Here is a 19,541-nt window from a genome sequence, read left to right as displayed (position 1 = left end):
TTTCTTTCTTTCTTTCTTTCTTTCTTTCTTTCTTTCTTTCTTTCTTTCTTTCTTTCCTTCTTCCTCTTTTTTATTCCAATCTGCTTCTATACCATTTTAATTACATGCAAGTATTAAGGTTAGTTCTAGGTTGAGGAACAAGCAATACAATAGATGCAAATAGTCAAGGAATAAGCAAGACAATAAACACAAATAGTCAAAGAACAAGCAAGGCAATCAACAAAGTCCAGTGATCACTCCCATAATCACTGTTTCTAAGGGCTTATAAGGATGGCCTAAATATCTAAGTCTACATCTCTGTCCTAACCCAAAGTCATTTTCATGCCTGAAGCCTACACTGTTCTAGCCTAAGATTTAGATTTCTGCCTAAAATAACTTCTGTGTTCTAGCTTAAGATTTAGATTTGTGCCTGAAGCCCATTTCCCTGTCTTTGGCCAGTGTAAGATTCTTGCCAAGCAGCTCCAAAAGCTCTGCCTTTCCCCGCTTTTTTTATTTCATTAACAAGACTGAGTCTGTCTTAAGTTGTACTGTCAAGAATGCCTTCCTTACCTATTATGGACTATGCATTATCAAAAACAATGCACTTCTATCTTAGGTTGGTAAGGCTCTGTGCAGAATCTTACCTGTTCTTGGCTTGCCAGCCTGTTAAATTAATAACTCTGTCTGGGGGCCCACATTCAATTTCAAGTCATGTACTTTGGCTGCCAACATGTTGATGTTAATGCAAGCTTTCAAGTGATGGGCAGGAATAGAAGTATTCCCAGGACAAAAAGGGACAGCATGATCAAGCTATATATGCCATTCTTGATACTTGACCAAAATGAAAATAATGACCTCAAGCTATGGATAATTTTATCAGCAGTATCTGCAGCATCAAAGCTCAGCAGAGCAACATTCTTTAAATTTGTAAGCTCACTGTGCAAAGTTAAAACATCCAGAAAAATGTTAGAATTATGCCAAATACACTGCAAGGATCTTTAAACTTTTTTCCTAATTATAATGACTGCCCCTGTAAATTTTAGAAGTAACGGGAATCCAATGGTATTCGGCATGACACTCAAGATGGCTCCTTACTCTTAAACTCTGAACTTCCTTCCAATAATTTGAATAGAATAAAGATCATCAGTTGGGTGTTCCAAATGCCTATCTAAATCCTCTTATACACTCAACACATTAGTAACATTTTTTTTGCTAAATGATTAACACAAGTAGCTGTCTTAACTGCATTAAGTTTTTAAGACAGAAGTAAAATAAAAATGAATAGACATCTTCAAAATAAAAGATAATCATTACAGTAAACTTTGAAACAAAGGCTAGATTTATACTTGACCAAGGGACAAATTATATAATTGGAATATCTTATTAAGAAAACCACCTAAAATACACTATGAATCAATAAGAAAAGGAAAGAGTCAAGGGGTAGTATTGGAGTCTGTGGAGGGGAGAACTAGTACACTTTGAAATATGTACATATGTGTCTAGTGGAAATGGCAAGGAAAAAAGAAATTTTGGTGGATAGACAAAATTTGATAGTTGATAACTGCAGCCATTTCAGATCTGAAAATGAGATTCCTTTCATGAGATCATACCTGTATCTATAAAAGTAAATGTATATCTGAACTAGTGGTTGAACTATAGAACAGAAATAGAGTAAAACTGGACACTTCAGTCTTAGCAAATAATAATAATAATAATAATAATAATAATAATAATAATAATAACAATGATAATAATAAAAGACCCCAAAACCTGTTTCTTTAGATTTAAACTGAAAGCAGTATTGGTGGGCAAATACTGTTGATAGTCTAAATTTCTATGACATAGTATGCACTAAAAGACAGTAAATGAAAATATAAATTGAAGAAGCAATTTTTAAAATTAAATACTCTTGAAGACCTATAAAAAGAAAGCTGTGGGATCAAAAATGAAAACATTAAGCTATCAACTTTAACTCTGTGTAAAAGGAATAGCTATGGACCAGGTGGTAGGGATACACTCCTTTAGTCCCAGCACTCGGGAAGCAGAGGCAAGCCGATCTCTGTGAGTCTAGGACAGTCTACAGAGCAAAATTTTGGACAGCCAGGGAAACACAGGAAAACCGTGTCTCACTGCCTCCAAAGTAATAGCTAATGACTAGTTATAAAGAGAGAATAATACTATACAAAAGTAAAAAATAGAAACAGAGCAATAAGAGAGAAAATATGACTGGTCAACAAATATATCCAAATTCAAATTAAACAGCCAGAGGTTGAAAGTGTGTAAGCAGAGATTTGGAAATGCACACACCTGTTCCCTGTCATCTCTGGCAGCAGGCGCAGTGCAATGTATGATGACCTTCGCATGACCACCATGCATGTGGCATTTGTATGGAAGGTATTTGTTTTAGGAAACGTACTGCCATTGGCACATCCAGAGGAGCAGACAAGGATGTACTCTTGTGCTCTGTGACTATCTTGGTGATATTTTATTTATGTAAAATATAAAACCAAGGGCAAAATGCCACAATGTAGCTTGGTAACATGTACATCGGTTTTCATTTTATACTAACTATGGCCGTATGTTAAATGAAAGGCATGTTGAACTTCTAACACCTGAAGTGTTTGAAGTAATGCTAAGTTTGGTTAAACAGCTGGGTCAGTATTGTGGCAGGGAGTGAAGTTGCCTGATCACTTTCATTCAGTGGCTCCCAACTTCTTTCAAGGACCCACAGGGCCTTACCTACCCAGTCTAGCCTTTCTTGCCTCTGCTGGCTCTTTGCCCTGTAATCCAGCCCCTCTGCATCTTTTTGCTCCACACAGGATCCATGTTTTTTGTTTTTTTCCTTATCCTTTAAAGTCTTCCTTGTGAATTATTGCTGCCTCTTGCTTGGGAAATCTAGGGAAAAATTTAAGCAGTGCTTGAATCACTTTTGATTTTGCTCCTGATTCTGTGGTTGTAGTGCAAACTGATTCATTGGCTCATTAGAGCTATCTTCCTGGTATTTGAGGGATGTCTATGGATCATGTCATTATACCCTAGTTTTGGAACCAAGCAATGCCTGGTATTGATTCATCCTGTATTCATGGTCATTTATTTGCTCTTGGCACTCATTATAGGTAGTGCCTGGGCTGAATTCTAGTGAGCAATAACCAACTGTGATACAGAATCAATTATATGCAAGCTCTTTCAAAGAAAAGCTTGATTACTGCTTTAAGAAAGAAGAAACTAATTCTCATTAAGAGTGAAGGTAATTGTCATTTTGGAAGTTGTCCAGAGTTATCTTTCCTAATCTAGTTTGTAAAACTTCATTGAACCATGTTGCTTTATTTTGAAAAGTAGACAGCAAGCAAGACTACTACTAATTATGATATTACCGTTGTGGGCTGCAGCCTGCTTTGGGGGTCAGAACACAGCTTTAGGAAGCAATTTTTCTCCTGTGAACCATCTTGCCAGGTTTTTTTTTTAAACATTTTTTTTTTTTTTTTTTTTTTTTTTTTTTTTTGCATTGCCCTGACCAACTTTGTTGTCAGGGCGTTTGCTCATCTGTTGATCTTTAAGCAGCAGTTGTTGGAAGCCAAGAATCTCCTTCATGCATTTTATATTCTTTGTTCTCTAACAATAAATCATTTTCTTTGGACTTTTTCAGGGCCTTCTACTTGGACAAGTCAAATTCCCCACCAAATGCCACATCTAAAGCTGCCTACATAGATAAGGTAAAATAGAGATTGCATCCTCTGACCCAGTATCTTCAGCTGCATCCCTGAGTTCTGCTGCTGCTCCTCTGAACACTGTCTTGCTGTAGATATTTACAACCTCCAACCTGCTGCCTCCATCATAAGATGATATTTACATCAGTAATCTAAAACCTGGGACAGCTGAATTGCATGCCACATAAATGGACTTCTAAACGTGTTGAGCTTTGTGTCCCTCACTTTTTGTTTTAGCTCATGAGGCCTCTCAATGCTTTAGATGAACTTTACCGGCTGATCACCTCGTTTATCAGATCCAAACGTATCGCTGCCTGTGTGAACACACCTTGTAGCGCCTCTGGAGTTGGACTGCTGTCAGTTTCCTCGGAGCTATGCGACAGGCTCGGAGCCTGTCATATCATCATGTGCAGCAGTGGTGTGCACCGGTATGTGAACATCTTTGCTCTGCTGGCAGTTTTCTTGATCTGTATTTAATATGGCAGACTTTAGCTGAATTCAAATTAAGAATGTTCAAATGACTCAGATGTGTCCAGATAGAATTTGAGATATTTTCTTGTTTGGATTCTTGTGGTTTTGTTAACTATAGACAGAACACGTAGCACAACCCTCTATTTATCCCAGGATAGCTGAGATTTGTATTCCTCTGATGTTTGCATCACTGTATTAGTATTTTAGGTTCAAAATGAGTACCTTTCATATTCACTGTAGGAATTTCCTAGTTGGAATTTAACTCAAAGGGTTCAACACCACTTCCTCAGGGACAGACATTCTGTCCTTCAGTTACTGATATCCCTAGAGCCAAATTGCCATGAGCACAGTATTCATGGAGATAGCTAACTGCCTTCCTCTTGTGGTCAGCGAAGTGATGGTCCAGAAGCTCACCTGATAAGATACTCTCTTCATAGGAAAGCATGCCCGCTATGTTGTCTGGGGCAGCCAAGGCAGCTGCATCAGCCTGAGCTCCATCAGACTCAGTCTCTAATGGGAGTAAGCATCCCAACTCAAATCTCTCTTCACAATTGCTTCTTCCTCTCGTCTCATTTTCTCCTGGAAGTGAAATGTTATAGATGGAAATAATAAGGTAGAATTTTAGTCCTCCCTTTAATTCAATTAGGGCCTCATGTCACAGGATAGACTCTCATAGTATTAGGCCATTTAGACTTTGAAGGTCATGATTACTTACTTATTCACATTATTTGGTCCTTAGTCCATGCAAACTGTTGTAGTGGGTGCTGTATGATGCCACATAGTAAGAGTGTTCATGTTGGAGACAAGCATGATTAGCAGTAGAGTCAGTATAACAGTTAATAAAATTAATGATAAAAATAGTAAGGATGAAAACACAACAAAAACTACAGTGTAAGAAAGCATAACTTAGGAAATCCAAAGGTAATGAGTAGGATTCAGAGGGAATCAATCCATCCTTCAGAGCATTAGATCTGAACCAGTCCATGGAGGTGACGTCTCAGTTAGGACTATGGATTACAGAAAGCAGAGACGTACCATGAAAGGCAGTGGGCTTTACAGTCCTGGACAATTCATTTTGATGAGATATTGAAGACCCCCAAACTCGGGAGACCCTTCCTCGAGTCTCAGGAAATCACAACCACCCAAAGATCACAAGAAACTATACCTGGATGCAATCAGCAGAGGTTTTATTAGGGAAGTTGGCCGGCCAAGGTCAAACCATGAGCTCTCTCAAGAGCAGAATTTGACTCGAGTGGCTGGCTAAGGGGTCTTTTAAAGAGGAAAACTGCAAACCAGGGGAATGAGGAGGGGTGAGGGGTTGCCAAGGATACATAACTTAAGAATAGCAAAACATTCCAGAGAAACCCACCCTGAGTGGTTAATAGCCATGGAAATTACTCAGTATACTCATTCTTCTCAAAAATGTGGTTTTACCATATCACCGCCCTACCCTGTCAACTATCTATTAACTATTTCTCACTAGCTCCACCCGTAGAGCAACAGCCCTGTCATTGTGTTTTTACCACCTGAATGACTTCCATTCTTTACAGCCAGTTCCTGAAACTGTTTCAGAGAAAAGTTTCCATGTCCCTAAAAGAACTTAAAAAGCATCTATATATGTATATATTCTATAAAAATGATTTTTATAATTTTTCATTCTTCAATATGACCAAAGTCTAGTTTTGAAGCCTAGTATGGCCTAATGAAGCATGAAAAGACAAGTTCTCATGCCATATTGCATAATCTTTTTACTAGCAGAGAAGTAATTTTCCTAATAACTCCCTGTTCATTCAGCCTTTTCTCATTCATTCATTCATTTTTTAACCTATCTATGTTCACCAAGCACTGATTAGGTCTCTAAACTATTACTATTGCTGGGCTTATTGCATTAAAAAAATAAAGACCCCACTTGTATATAGTGTATGTGTGCACTGCATTGTGGGAGATGGACCATAAAGGAAAAAATACATTGTGTTGCAGGTGGATTGACTCCAGAGAATGGAAGTCAGAGTAGCAGAAAGTGCCAGCTTGAGAAAGGGGCATACCTTCTGAGGGCTGGGCAAATCTCATGAGGCCTTCAGGAAATTAGGGAGCCATCCTTTCACTTGTCTGAGACAGAGCCACCCAGCTACAAAGAGACAGAACAAGAAGCCTTTGGCAAGAGTACTCCTGCTGGGTGTAAGAAATAGCAAAAAGTCCATGGTGAACCCAACAGGATGGCATCACCTTGACTTTCTGTGTTCTTGCATTCCATAGTTCACAGTCAGTTATCAGAGGAGCAGAACAAGCAGATAGAAATTTGTAACTCTGCATCTAGAAATGCATGCTCTAACCCTTGCATGAGTTTAGCAAAATTTAAGGAAATTCAATCTGCCATTTAATGCTTTCAATCTGCCATTTAATGCTGTCAGTCATGAGCAAATGTCCAAATTACTTTTACAGACATTCCACAAACACTTTTGAGTTTTATGGGTGTTCTCAATATTAATCAGTTCTTGTACAGTTTCTATATTCATCGATTCTTATGTTAGAATCATACATAGCATTGTAAAATTTTAAAGTATAATTTTCTCCACTTTAACAATTAAATATCAATAAGGGTTTGGGTTATTCCCTTCAGAAGGTATTTACTATAACTGTTGACAGAGGCTGAATTCCAATTTAAAACTAATTGACAAATATGTTTTATTTTATAATATGCAGAATAACGGGATTTTCATATAAAGTTTCATTTTTCCATGAAGGACTTGCTTAGATTTTTTGCAGTAGGATAAAATAAGTGCCAATTTACATTGGAATTCAAAACTCCACAGAAGGCTGTTCCTAAAATAATCCTTTAGTAATTCTAATTTAGGCAGCAGGAAAGGAAGCAAAGCAGATCCACACCTGCAGGATCCATTAAACAAGGAAGCTTGCAGTCAGTCGGCTTCCCACCAAGAGGATAAATTCAGTGTTAATCAAATGGCATATAAGATATTTTTAACATTTATTTTTAAAATAAAAATGAGAAATAGACAAACAGTACAGTATCTAATTGAATTACTCTACTGAATTTTTATTTATTGGGTAAATGGGGTGTCTAGGCCAACTGTATAGTTTCCATTTAAATTTCTCAACTGAATTTTTATTTATTGGGTAAAAGGAGGTGTCTAAATACTTTATTATTGGGGACAGAAATGTGGTTTTTAGAAGGAAAGACAGACAGGCTTAATTTCCATTAACATAACCTCTACATGTTTAATAATGCATATGCAGGGTTAAGAGAATGGAGTTTAAGATGAATTATGAAAATCTCATAATACTTAGCCTAGCTTTGTTTTTACTGATTCCCCCCCCCCCAGGGTGTCCATCCTGTCCCTGATGCTCCACACTGCCTCTCCCTGATATAAAAGCTTTCCATTGTCATTGAGTAGAGCAAGGTTGCCTTTTAAAAAATATAAAGGTGACTAAAGGTGATTTATCAGTGAACATGTTTAGCATTTCCTCTTTGTGTGTCCTCTTCTTCCATTGTGAATGGTCTCTATCCAGCACCACACATTTGTACAGTGCTTAATTAGAGCACGATGGTCTTAGTAAGAGTTCATTGTTCCTTTATTAAGTGGGCAAGTTTATAGGAATGGGTTGTTACAGTAAGTTTGGCCCCTTTAGTTCTCCAGTTCTTACCCATTTGGCTTCAGTAGGAGATCACGCAGCCAGAATGCACCCACCAAGTGAAAGCTCCTTAACCTTGGACTTCTACCTCAGCTTCAATTTTAAGAACTAAATGTATTTATAAATTACCCTATCTCATACAGTCTGTTGTAGCGGCACAAAAGACATGTTTCTATCCTGTCCATTTAATGTTGCAATCCATGAGTCTACCATCGATTACTAATTTCTTGTGTAATTATTATTCTTTCTATGGTTGCGTACAATAGTAGCACAGAGGTACACTTTTATATGTTGCTGTCTCTTAAGTTAAAATAGCCCATCTTCTAGTTAGAATTACTGTGTCACAAAATATAAAGCTTTCTAGTTGATACATTGTAGTTAAGTCTCCAAAACAAATGACTCTCAATATAACACAAGTCAGGTGGTTTATCTTGACCCTCCTTACCTTGTCTGCAGAAGGCATAGGAAATCATCTGCATATTGCTCTTAATAGAGAGACAATTATATTCCTGTATTGCCTTTATTGATACTTCAATGCTAACAAACGAAAGTATTTGTTGTCTTATGAATTTCCTTTCCTACAAAGACAGATGTTACTTATGCTGTGTTGTTGCCTGCCTTATAGATGGAGTTAGTTTTATTTTTCCAAATGTAACCTTTTAATGGTATTGAATCAACTTTGTGGCTTTTTAAGTTCTGTTTTGTACCCACACCAGTTATTTGCTAGAGGAAATCAAAAAGCTTGCAACTGCCACTGAGATCTAAATGTTTCTTTTACTTTTCACTGTAGTATCCTTCCATTTAGTGTGTTTCGTTTTTTGTTTGTGTACCTTATTTTCACTCTGCTTAACAGCCATCATTTCCCTTTAACAAATATAAATCAAGATCTCACAAATGTTGCAAAGCCCCAAATATGTTTCCATCTGAGTCCAGAAAGATGCTTTTCTCTTCTGTGTTAGTACCTGCTTTGTCAGACACTGAGAACCCACCAGTAGAAAGCTTATTGAAAGGACACATGTTTAAAAACTTCCCAGTGAAGACAAGGCGTCTGTGATCATAGTATGTCTCTTTAGGAACCTATCTTTGTACTCATCTCGATCTGAGTTTCAGTAGTGGGTGACCCATGGGGTCCTGGTGTGGCTGTGCCAGCAGACAGCAAGGGATTTGAGTGCAGGGCTAAGAACTTGACAGGCCTGTGACATGCCTGGTCAAATTCTTCTGTATAAAGAAACAACTTTTTCTTGTCATGACTACTGGTGAGTCTAAATTCTTCAAGAATCAGAAAATCCAATTTAGCTCATTTTCCTAGCCTTTCATTAGTCGAAGCAGTCAGATGAGCCTTTGAGGCTTCCCAGCCCGCACTGCATCATAATCCTCCTTGTGATGAACTGCCCACAAGTGTGAGAAGGGCACAAAGCACGCTAAGGCCAGCTGGTTGCCATGATTAAAGTACAAAGACTGATGGACCTCTTTTGGCACATATTCAGCCCCAGGCTATTTTTATTATTAGCTGCAGAAAAAAATTTATATAAAGTTTTAGGAATCGAACTTAAAAGGACCTATTTCCAAAATACATTTATTAATAGCTTATTAAGAAGTTGAGATGTCTTTTCCTATTTAACATTTCAAGACTGGATTGGAGTCACACGGTCATGCCCTACTCTACCCACCAACAGAAGCCCAATTGTGTAAGCACAGGACAGGCCCCAAAGTATGACTACAGTATTTGTTAAGGAAATCAAATCCTGACATTGAAATATAAAAGCAGCTCTGGGGAAATTGGTATTAGCAATGCTGTAATGGAATAGTTTTTATTTCAAACAAAGATAAACAGTATGGTGAATTTTGGTTTAAAAATTACAGAAGTCTTTCTCAGATAACATCAACCACCATTTGTAATAACTACTTTGAACTTTTGAAGGACTCTTTTTTAGTATATTTTATTCTGTCATTAATATGACATGAAAGGACAAACTGATAAATAGGCTTAGATTAGGTAATGTAGACTCTTATGAAAACAGAGCATTCAAGGTAACCTGGCTTAGGTAATCATAGAATCCCAGGAGGTACAGCAAAGCCTTACCTGTTTTAACTCGGAAAGATACAAAATATGTAGGCAGGCACTGCTTTTTTCTGGGGGGTAAGTGGGGGGCGCTTCCATGTAAAGGTTAGAATCTACATGTAGGACAGAAAATAATAAACACCTCCATAAGTAAATAAAAGTTTCAAATGTATCCATTTATATTTTATGCAGATTATACTTTAAGAGATTAATAGGAAGATCAGGGAAAATGTTTGAATTTTAAATCACTAAAAGATGGTTAATTGAAACATTCATTCCCAGGGAAAAGAAGCTTTACAATTATTGTCTAATCTTTGTACTTCAATAAAGAAGCTCACTAAGACAGTGTGCTGGGAAAAGATTGGAAGTGCTACCTTTTCATACCTCAGATATCAATTTGTCTTATGCATTTTCTTCCTTAGAAGTAATTTAAACATTGCAGAATTTTCCAGTAAGCAGAGAAGCACTAAAATTTCTGCTGATCTGGTAACCAGATAAATATCACAGGTGTATGTACTCTCTTAAAGTAATAGAGCAAATTATATATTTCATACAAGATAGCAAAAGATGAAGGTAGCAATTGCTTTACTTACAAAACATATCTACAAGTGATGGCATTGTCTTATCAATTAAATTGCCTTTACTTGATTTAAATCTTGATAAATTAATGCATTGCATTATTTGATCTTGAAATATCCATTATTTTCTTAAAATCAAATGTATTTTAAACAGAGGTTAACAATACAGAATTCCTGAGAATTTTATTATTGTAAGTGTCTAGTGGCCTCACGATTTCTCTGATGTTAATCAAAAACACCAGTTTATGTAAAACAAGAACTTTCACATAGCTACTTTACATCATTAAAATAAGAGAACACTAAGTAACATGTCTATGTCCAACACTCCAGTGTGGGGTCTGGAGTCTAAAGCTGGGAGGTCCTGCAGTTCTGACATGCATTGTAGTAAAAAGGCATCTCAGCTCTCAGGAGAGGGGCTTTGACCTGCTTGATTAGCTGGAAATGCAGCCAGTTAGATAAATTGTCCATGCTACAGCCACAGATGCTGATGTCCCCCAGAATCCTCACAGCTGGGGCAGTCCAACAATGTCAGTCAAAGATGAAATTATGTGAGTATTTCAGGAAAAGTTACTTAGGTCTGTGGAGCACCATGAGGAACAAATGCAGTGACTCAAAGTCAAGGTAGCTTTTCTGGCTTTCAGGCCCCATAATTCAGACATCCATGGAGAGGACCTGATGACCCTCAGTGACCACCTGGGAAGGATATGGAGTCAGAGAAAAATTACATTTTTAGGGGATTATGCAGCAGATACTCAATTAACATGTTATATGCTGATTTTCTATGCCCTTTGGTAGAATCACAATTAACAAGGGTGGAAAATATCAGACAAATTTCTGGCTATTGCTTAAAAGGAGGCAAAACTGATTAGAAAAGAGAAAAAGAAGGCTTCAAGCAATATATTTGAGCTGGGTTAAATTTTTCTGAAAAAGACAAGATGGAGAAAATCCAGGAGAAGGCCTGGTAAGTAAAGAGTAACCAGCTGCCACCTGTAGGAGCTGAGACAAGAAGATTGGTTATCTGTTGTTACAGAAGCTTGCTGGTACTTCCTAGTACCCCACCTGCCCCACCTGCATGCATCCATTGCTTAGACCCTTGAGACCCAAACACAACAAAAGCCATGGAGAATCTGTAGAAACACACTAACCAAGGCCTATTCAATAATTTAGATGAACCTAGTCAAGAGAAATCATCTATGTTGCTGTAGTAGTCAAAAGCCATAGCTAAATGCTTCCATCCATAGTCATGGCATTAGGAAACCTATGGAGAATAAGAACAGAACTGAAGGGGAAATCAGAGAACCCAGACAGGACTAGAAAGTGGTACTGAAGAGCTGCAGCTGCCCAGGCTCTGTAACCAGTCAAATTCCCAAAGCAAAGTAGAGAAGAAATGCATGGAAGAGAGAATCCAAGCCTAGAAGTGTACAACATGGAGAAGCAGATTCAAACATGGTAGTTCAGAGTATTGAGGGTACCTGGTAGCGGTTTCATGTTCCTGCACATCCTTGCACAGCCAACACTTTCACAAAGTGCCTTACTACTCAGTTACCCAATGACAAATGGCAGTGAACATCTTGATGCTGATTTCCACAGTGAGCAGGGCTGGTTAGAAATATACTTATAGAAGAAAGAAAAGTAATTTTAACTTGACAATTGAAAGAGCCTTAACACATGCATTAACACTTGTTTGAAATCCAAATCTTGTCCCAACTTTATCTCTTGCTAACATACCACCATAGAGGACTGCAGCTAACTTCCAAATATGTCTCTGAAAATGTCCAGATCCAGCCTTCCAAATGAAGACTGTTATTTCCAATATTGGATTGACTTCTAGACCAGTTCATGATTGAGTCTGAATAACTGGTCACATTTAAGAAAAATACAGGAGTCATTATATCTTCTCTTTTTGATTCTCTGTTCCACAAGGTCTAAAACCTTGAGGCAAGACAGCTTGTTCCGTGTAGGGTATAGGTAACCAAAGGTGGGTTGGGAACAAATGTCCAATACAGCTTTATAGTCACCATTGTCAAAACACTCAACAAGCTCATAGGTCAGCATCACTGTTTGCCCTGGCATTAGCATGTCTCACCCTTCACTCTGGCAGCCAACATACTCCTTCAGCATCCTGCAAAAAAACCCACAAACATGCCCTCTTCCCCATATTAGATAACTGATATAGATCGTGCCATATGCCAGTAAGTGGAACCTTTCTTTTTACCTAGGCATAAGTATGCCTTGTGGGGTGTCAGAGACACTCACCAGAAAGTTCCTTGGAATCCAAATTTTAAAAAATTTAAAATAAGAGCATAATTTAAATAAATTTGTGGAGTACAAGGATATACCTCCCCCTTTTTTATTTTATGAAGATATTGTTTTAAAGTTTCATGGCTCCCTTCCACAATACCTTGTCCTTGAGGATTATAAGGAATTCCAGTAGTGTTTATTGTAAGTTACGTGGATTGTACACTTTCTAATTGTGTTAGTGTGTTGAAACCTGGTATGTCTGTTACAGAGGTCTATCAACAGGCTTGCACTATTACAGAACCTTAGTTTTCTGAAAAAAGCTCATAAGTATTGGACAAAGTGAGTCAGGCTTAAGCAGAAGCAAGATGGTAGTGGGCTTGATTATTGTTGGTACAACAGCTTTAATTACATTAAGTGCTAGCACCAGTGCTTCTGTAATTTCTTTGACAAGAAGTTAAGACAGCTACTTTTGTAATCATTTAGCAAAAAGATGTTACTAATGTGTTGAGTATATAAGAGAATTTAAATAGGCATTTGGAACAATGGATTGATGCTCTTTATCCTATTCAAATTATTAGAAGGAGGTTCAGAGTTTAAGAGTAAGGAATCATCTTGAGTGTCATGCCAAATACCATTGGATTCCTGTTACTTCTAAAATGTACAGGGGCAGCCATTATAATTAGGAAAAAGTTTAAAGACACTTGCAGGGTATTTGGCATAATTCTAACATTTCTCTGGATGTTTTAACTTTGCTCAGTGAGATTATAAATTTAAAGAATGCTGCTCTGCTGACCTTTGATGCTGCAGATACTGCTGATAAAATTATCCATGGCTTGAGGTCAGTATTTCCATTTTGGTCAAGCTTCAAGAATGGCATATATAGCTTGATCATGCTATCCCTTTTTGTCCTGGGAATAATTTTATTCCTGCCCATTGTATGAAAGCTTGTCTTTAACAATATCAACATGTTGGCAGCCAAAATACATGGCTTCATCCTGAAAATGGACCACCAGACAGAGTTATTAATTTAACAGGCTGGCAAGCCAAGGACAGGTAAGATTCTGCACAGAGCCTTACCAACCTAAGACAGAAGTGCATTGCTTTTGATAATGCATATTCTATGACTGGTAAGGAAGGCATTCTTGGTAGAATGACCTAAGACAGGCTCTGTCTTGTTTATGAAGTAAAAAGGGGGGGGGTGATGTGGAGAGGTTTTGTGACTGCTTGGTTGGAATCTGACATTGATCAAGGACAAGAAAATGGGCTGCTTGGCAGGCATCTGACATTGGCCAAGGATAAGGAAATGGGCTGCTTGGCAGGAATATGACGTTAGGTTAGAACAGAGAAATAATTCCAGGCAGGAATCTAAATCTTAGGCTAGAACAGAGAAATATTTTCAGGCAGAAATCTAAATCTTAGGCTAGAACAGAGAAATAATTTCAGACAAGAGTATAAATCTTAGTCTAGGATAAAGAAGTAGGCTTCAGACATGACAATGACTTTGGGCTAAGGCAGGAAATTAGGCTGAGATATTTTGGCCATCCTGATAAACCCTTAGAAATTGTGATCACTGGAGTTATCATGGGACTTTGCTTATTACCTTGTTTGTTCTTTGTTCTTTGACTATTTGTGTTTATTGTCTTGCTTGTTCCTTGACTGTTTGCATCTATTGTATTGATAGTTCCTCAACCTAGAACTGACCTTAATACTAGCCTGTTTGCCTATGGTTGGTTTTTAAACTTAAGTTTAAAGAGATATATGGAGGCCAGACAGTGGTGGCCCATGCCTTTGATCCCAGCACTTGGGAGTCAGAGACAGGCAGATATCTTGAGTTTAAGGCCTTCATTGTCTACAGAGTAAGTTCCAGAACAGAGAAACCCTCTCATGCAAAAACAGACAAAACCAAAACAAAACCAAAAAAACATACATATGGAAAATTTCAAGAGTCTGTGTTGGAAGTTGTAATAGAAGGGGCATTATCTCTTTTGAAAATTTCATGTTTAATTTCTTGTGCAGTGCTAGAAACATGCTCCCTTAAACGCCATTGCATTTTGGCCTTAAGATTGGTAGAGGGAGTGGAGTAGTCAATTCATCTCTGCTGTCAGGATCCTGCCCTAGCTGTTGCTCATCACTTTGCACTCTGCCTCCTTGTTTTTCACAGTGCTGTGCTCTGCCTATCCTGACTTTGCTGACCCATTAATCTTTTAGCCCTCTGAGAATGCAATCTAGACTTCACAGCAGATTTCACCAGGCTTGTCTGTTTGACAAGGGTCAAGTGATCACACTGAAAACTTCGGTAGGTGCCCAGACATTGTCTCTGGGAAAAAATAAATAAAAACTGTGCCCCATTTTGACTTAATTTTGGAATTTCTTTTTACACAAAGAAAGTGTTTCTATGCTTCATTAAGAAAAGGGATTCTATTACATAAGTACTGTCATTTTAAAATTCCCATCAATGTGTAGTAATTTTATCAAGTATTTCATTTGTCACAGAGGCACTGTTAAAGGTGAATGGGCCAAGATATATCAATAGGTCAGCATCTGGCCTTCTCATATTAATTTTGCAGAGGCTCTGACTTTGGAGAACCACTTCAGCAACCTGGGGATCGATCGGTGTTTAACATGCTGCTTTTGCCCCCGGTGTACAATTTTCCTCCGTGTAAAGTAATAAAAGCAAGGAGGAAAAATAGAGCCATGCAACAAAACAAATTGGTCTCTTCAATAGGGTGCTTCGCTCTGCTCGTCAAGGGACTTTGAACAGTGGTGCTCTGTGAGTCGTGATAAAATATAATTAGAAGTTAGAGTAAGTGTGATCATTGAGGGAATGAAACATGCTTTGCACAGAGCAGTACATTTTCTACAGCAGAATACAATTCCCTGGTAGAAAGGGACACATTATCATGTCAGTTTATCCTCAATATTTGATTGCTTTACAATCAATACACCCAAGTGTGCTTCAAAACTGGTTCCCTTCTAATCCTGAGCACATTTTAGTAGGACAAGGTCTACATTCATTGAGATGCAATCTGAGCTTCCTGGATTCATCTGTACCAAAACAATGTATATAAAATACAAATGCAGGGGCCTGAGATTGTGGTTGTTAAATGATGGATGTTAGGAATGCTGAAGGCATTAACTCTGTGATATGAATTTCATATACTGAAAAGTGTTGGGTTTTGAATCAGAAAATGGTTGGATCCTGTTACTTACTTGCTATTAAAGGAAGTAAATTGTTGCATAACTTGTTCTCTTATAGCCTCATGGATGAGGTGTGAATAGTGAGTTCTTTGTTACAGTGGGAGTGTGAAGATTAATTGAGCAGTGTACATGGACACCATTGGCAGAGGACTCAGCTACCGCAGGCACTCCAGTTGTTCCATAGAAATCTGTGGTTTTGATAGTAGACCCACCCATCTCCTCAGTGCAGAGTTAGAAATATGAAGCACATGACTGTTTAGTTTTCTTTTTTCATTTTTATGATACTATCAACAGACCCCAGGTCCTCAAGCATTCAACATTGGCTATAACCCCAGCCCATAAAACACAGCTGATCAAAATTACCTACCAAACAGAGGAAACTGCAGGAACTATCAAAAAGCACAGTAAGGATTCATCATAGGCAAGACAGGGAGGGGTTTCCTAAGAACACAAAATGTCAGACCTTGTTAGTACTTATTTTGAGAACCCTCCCTCACAACCTCATAGAAAGTCACTTAAAACAACAAAAGCATTCTCCTTGAATTCAAATAGAGGAAGCTTTTATTACTAGAAAGAAAAACCATTAGAATAGAGATGAACATTTAGGACATGAAAAGAAGCAGGTGTTTATAAAACACCTTATAAAAGGGCATTTGTAGAACTTCACTGTAGGGGCTCTAAACTCCACTGAGGAGGGAGACTTGAGAAGCCTGGCCTTCCCTGCACTTAGAGTTAACAAGGGAGCCACGCTGGGAAGCTGGGCTGCAGCAGTTTACTATTGGGAAGGAGAAGAAAAGCCAAAGGATTAGACTTTTAAGAGAAGTGACTCAAAGCAGAATAAACAGAGGTGAAGCTTAGTGTAGCAGCTCTAGTGTAGTCAATGGGGTTTAATCAAGGCAAGCTTTTCTCAGCAGTATTAATATAAGACTAATTAATCAATACACTATAATATTTATGTTCCAAGTAGGAACAAAATTCACCTAGAAATATTAACTGGCAGATGTTGAGGGTGACAATGACTAACTAGATCTAGAGGAAAGGAAATGGAATGAAATCTTATGTATCTGCTATAAGGAAACCAGTCATGGATTTTGCCAAGCTGTACTCTTCTTTCAATGCATTTGCCACATTTCTGAATAGATTTAATGATTGGGTCCTATTTACAAATAGATGCCAGTTCCAGATTATAAAGAAATCAACCTTGCCTTTTAGAAGTGCTTGAATACCATTGCTACTTATTAGGGGTTTGTATGGTTTTTCAAAAGGTATATGTTGAATACCTACTAAGTACCAGGAGTTAGAGTGCACTCGAGAAAGCCCACACAGTTACAAGTACAGCCTACTGATGACGGTACAGTGGTCACTTTAATGAGATTTGATAGTTGTTGAGACTATACTATGTTCTACATGTTTTGTGATAAATAATAAGCTGGGTTGTTTTTATGTAATCCTGAAAAAGTCACTCTGTGATAGGTACTATTATTAACTAGATTTATAGGAAGACATTTAAGGAGATTAACTTGTTCAAGGTCTCCAACCTACTATTTCACATTAATGAAATTTGATTGTTGTTGATACTATACTGTGTACTATATGCTCTATAGTAAATAATAAAATGGGTTATTTTTATATAATTCTGAAAAAAAACACTCTGAGATGTACTCTATCATTTAGCTATATTTATAAGCAAAGACATTTAAGAGGATTAAATAGCTTGTCCAAGGTCACAGAACTATCCACAAAGTCACAATCCTACTCAGACCCATCTCTCCAATATCTGTTTTCTTAAATGTACATTCTACTGATGAGTATGATATAGGATGGGACTTAAACTCGTGCCCACTGACAGTATATGAAAAGCAGTTTGTGCAAAGTAGGGTCTGGTTACTGCAGAGAATGTAAGCACTGGGGTTGAAGCTTATGATAGTTGGCAGAAACCACAACTGTATTGTGGAAACCGTATACCTCATCAAAAGACACAAGAAACCTGAACCATTCACATGAGTGTATTTTCATTTGCACTTTAAGAGGATCACCATCTCAGTGGAGAAAACCAAGGAGCAGAGGCCACACAAAAGGGTCAGGGGGAGGCTGTACCAGTGTAGACAAGAGATAGCATTAGTCATATAGTAGAGAGGGGAGATTTAAGAGAGAGTTAAAAATAGAACATGAGTAAGATTGAAATGTTCCTTGGTGGTATACACATGCGTGATCTCTTGGGAATGGATAAATTAAACTTGATGCTGCGGGGTTGCTGATAATACACCATACCACCTTTAATGAAACCTTATGAGACCATCAGAAATCACTCCAGAATGGACTTATGAAAATGGCAATGTTTGGACCACATTTAAAAAATCCTTCTAACCTGTGTCCTTAATAAATTAATTTTAATGCCTCATTCTCAAGTTGGTGAACCTCTAATATAGCTGGTTGATAGATTTATTTTTATTATAGTCAATAGAAAAGGAGCCACCAAAAAAAAAAAAAAATCCAAGACAAGGAGATTTATAAACCGAGCATAGGCGCTCACATCTCTATAACTTCTAGAATTGTGTCTTTAGTTCAAATCTTCAAATGAATGGGTCAGAAGGACAGGAGATGCTCAGGAATGTGTGGAGTCAGGTGATCAGCAGTGTCTCACATCTATTAAATGAAGCACCTGTGTGTCCATAGGTGCCACGTGATGAGCCACCAGAGTGGCTTATGTTCCTGTGCACTGCCCCCCATCATTATTCACGGGCTGAAATAGGTGTTGGGAACTTTCCCACAATTTGAATGCCCAGGTAACTGCAACCTAAGAAAGCAGCACCAAGAAGCACAGACAATTAGCTTTCTAATAATGCGTTCCCAATAGTCACTTGAATAAAGTGACTCAGCTTTTGATTAGAGGAGAAATAATCAAGACTTCCACTGAATGGGGAAATGATTTCATTTTCTGAGATCTAGATCTATAAGGTTCTAAATATAAATCAAAAGCTACATAAGATATAATTCATGTTTTCCCAGGTGTCCTCAGATTCTGTAGGAAGCTGTGCCCTTGGAAAAATTTCTTTTCCTTGTCTCCATGACTAAGGACAGCATCAGTGCTCAAATACTTAAAAACCATTGCTCAGGTTATATTTGACTCATCAATACACACTGATAACTCAGGGATAGCAGTAGGTATTTTAGGCATAGTCTTGAATTCCGTGTATGTATTATGACACAGAAAAAGGTTTTAAACTAGTGTTCAGTGTCACTTATGATTTTTAGATGGGTGAAAATAAATACCAATAAATACTGAGAACCCTTTGTGAGAGTTGTATTTTCTATATCCAATTAAAGTATTTTTAGATGAGTATACACATAATAATACTTTATGACAATCTGTGGCTACAAATTTAGAGTTGGTTATCATAAATCTGGTCTTCCATGTGTTAAATTTATTGTATTCAGTTACACACACACGGGAGGGGGGAGTTAATAATGGGCTTGAGAGACAGCACATAATGATTAACTACCAACCAAAACATCAGTACTTCTCTTCCTGTGTGCACTGAGAGCAAATGAGTCCAGTAGAGCACCCATCAGCTACACTGGGTCCCACATCAGACTTATTATGACTCTAGCACCACCACTGTGACTCAAAAGAGGTGCAGCGTACCCCAAGTG

General features: G+C 37.8%; 1 protein-coding gene across 3 annotated transcripts in view; it reads left to right on the top strand.

The window, feature by feature from the left end:
• Window positions 1–19,541, top strand: part of Prex2 (phosphatidylinositol-3,4,5-trisphosphate dependent Rac exchange factor 2) — a 301,586-nt gene that overhangs the window by 233,763 nt on the left and 48,282 nt on the right. For all 3 annotated transcript variants that reach the window (XM_076924369.1, XM_076924368.1, XM_076924370.1), the window contains exons 36-37: window positions 3,626–3,692; window positions 3,924–4,114. In XM_076924369.1, coding sequence (XP_076780484.1) covers window positions 3,626–3,692; window positions 3,924–4,114 — 258 coding nt within the window. The remainder of the gene's footprint in view (window positions 1–3,625; window positions 3,693–3,923; window positions 4,115–19,541) is intronic.

The sequence above is a fragment of the Arvicanthis niloticus genome, chromosome 25, assembly GCF_011762505.2.
Source record: "Arvicanthis niloticus isolate mArvNil1 chromosome 25, mArvNil1.pat.X, whole genome shotgun sequence".
Lineage (NCBI taxonomy): Eukaryota > Metazoa > Chordata > Mammalia > Rodentia > Muridae > Arvicanthis > Arvicanthis niloticus.
The sequence above is the reverse complement of the archived record's forward strand: the minus strand, read 5'-3'. Positions and strand labels throughout refer to the sequence as shown.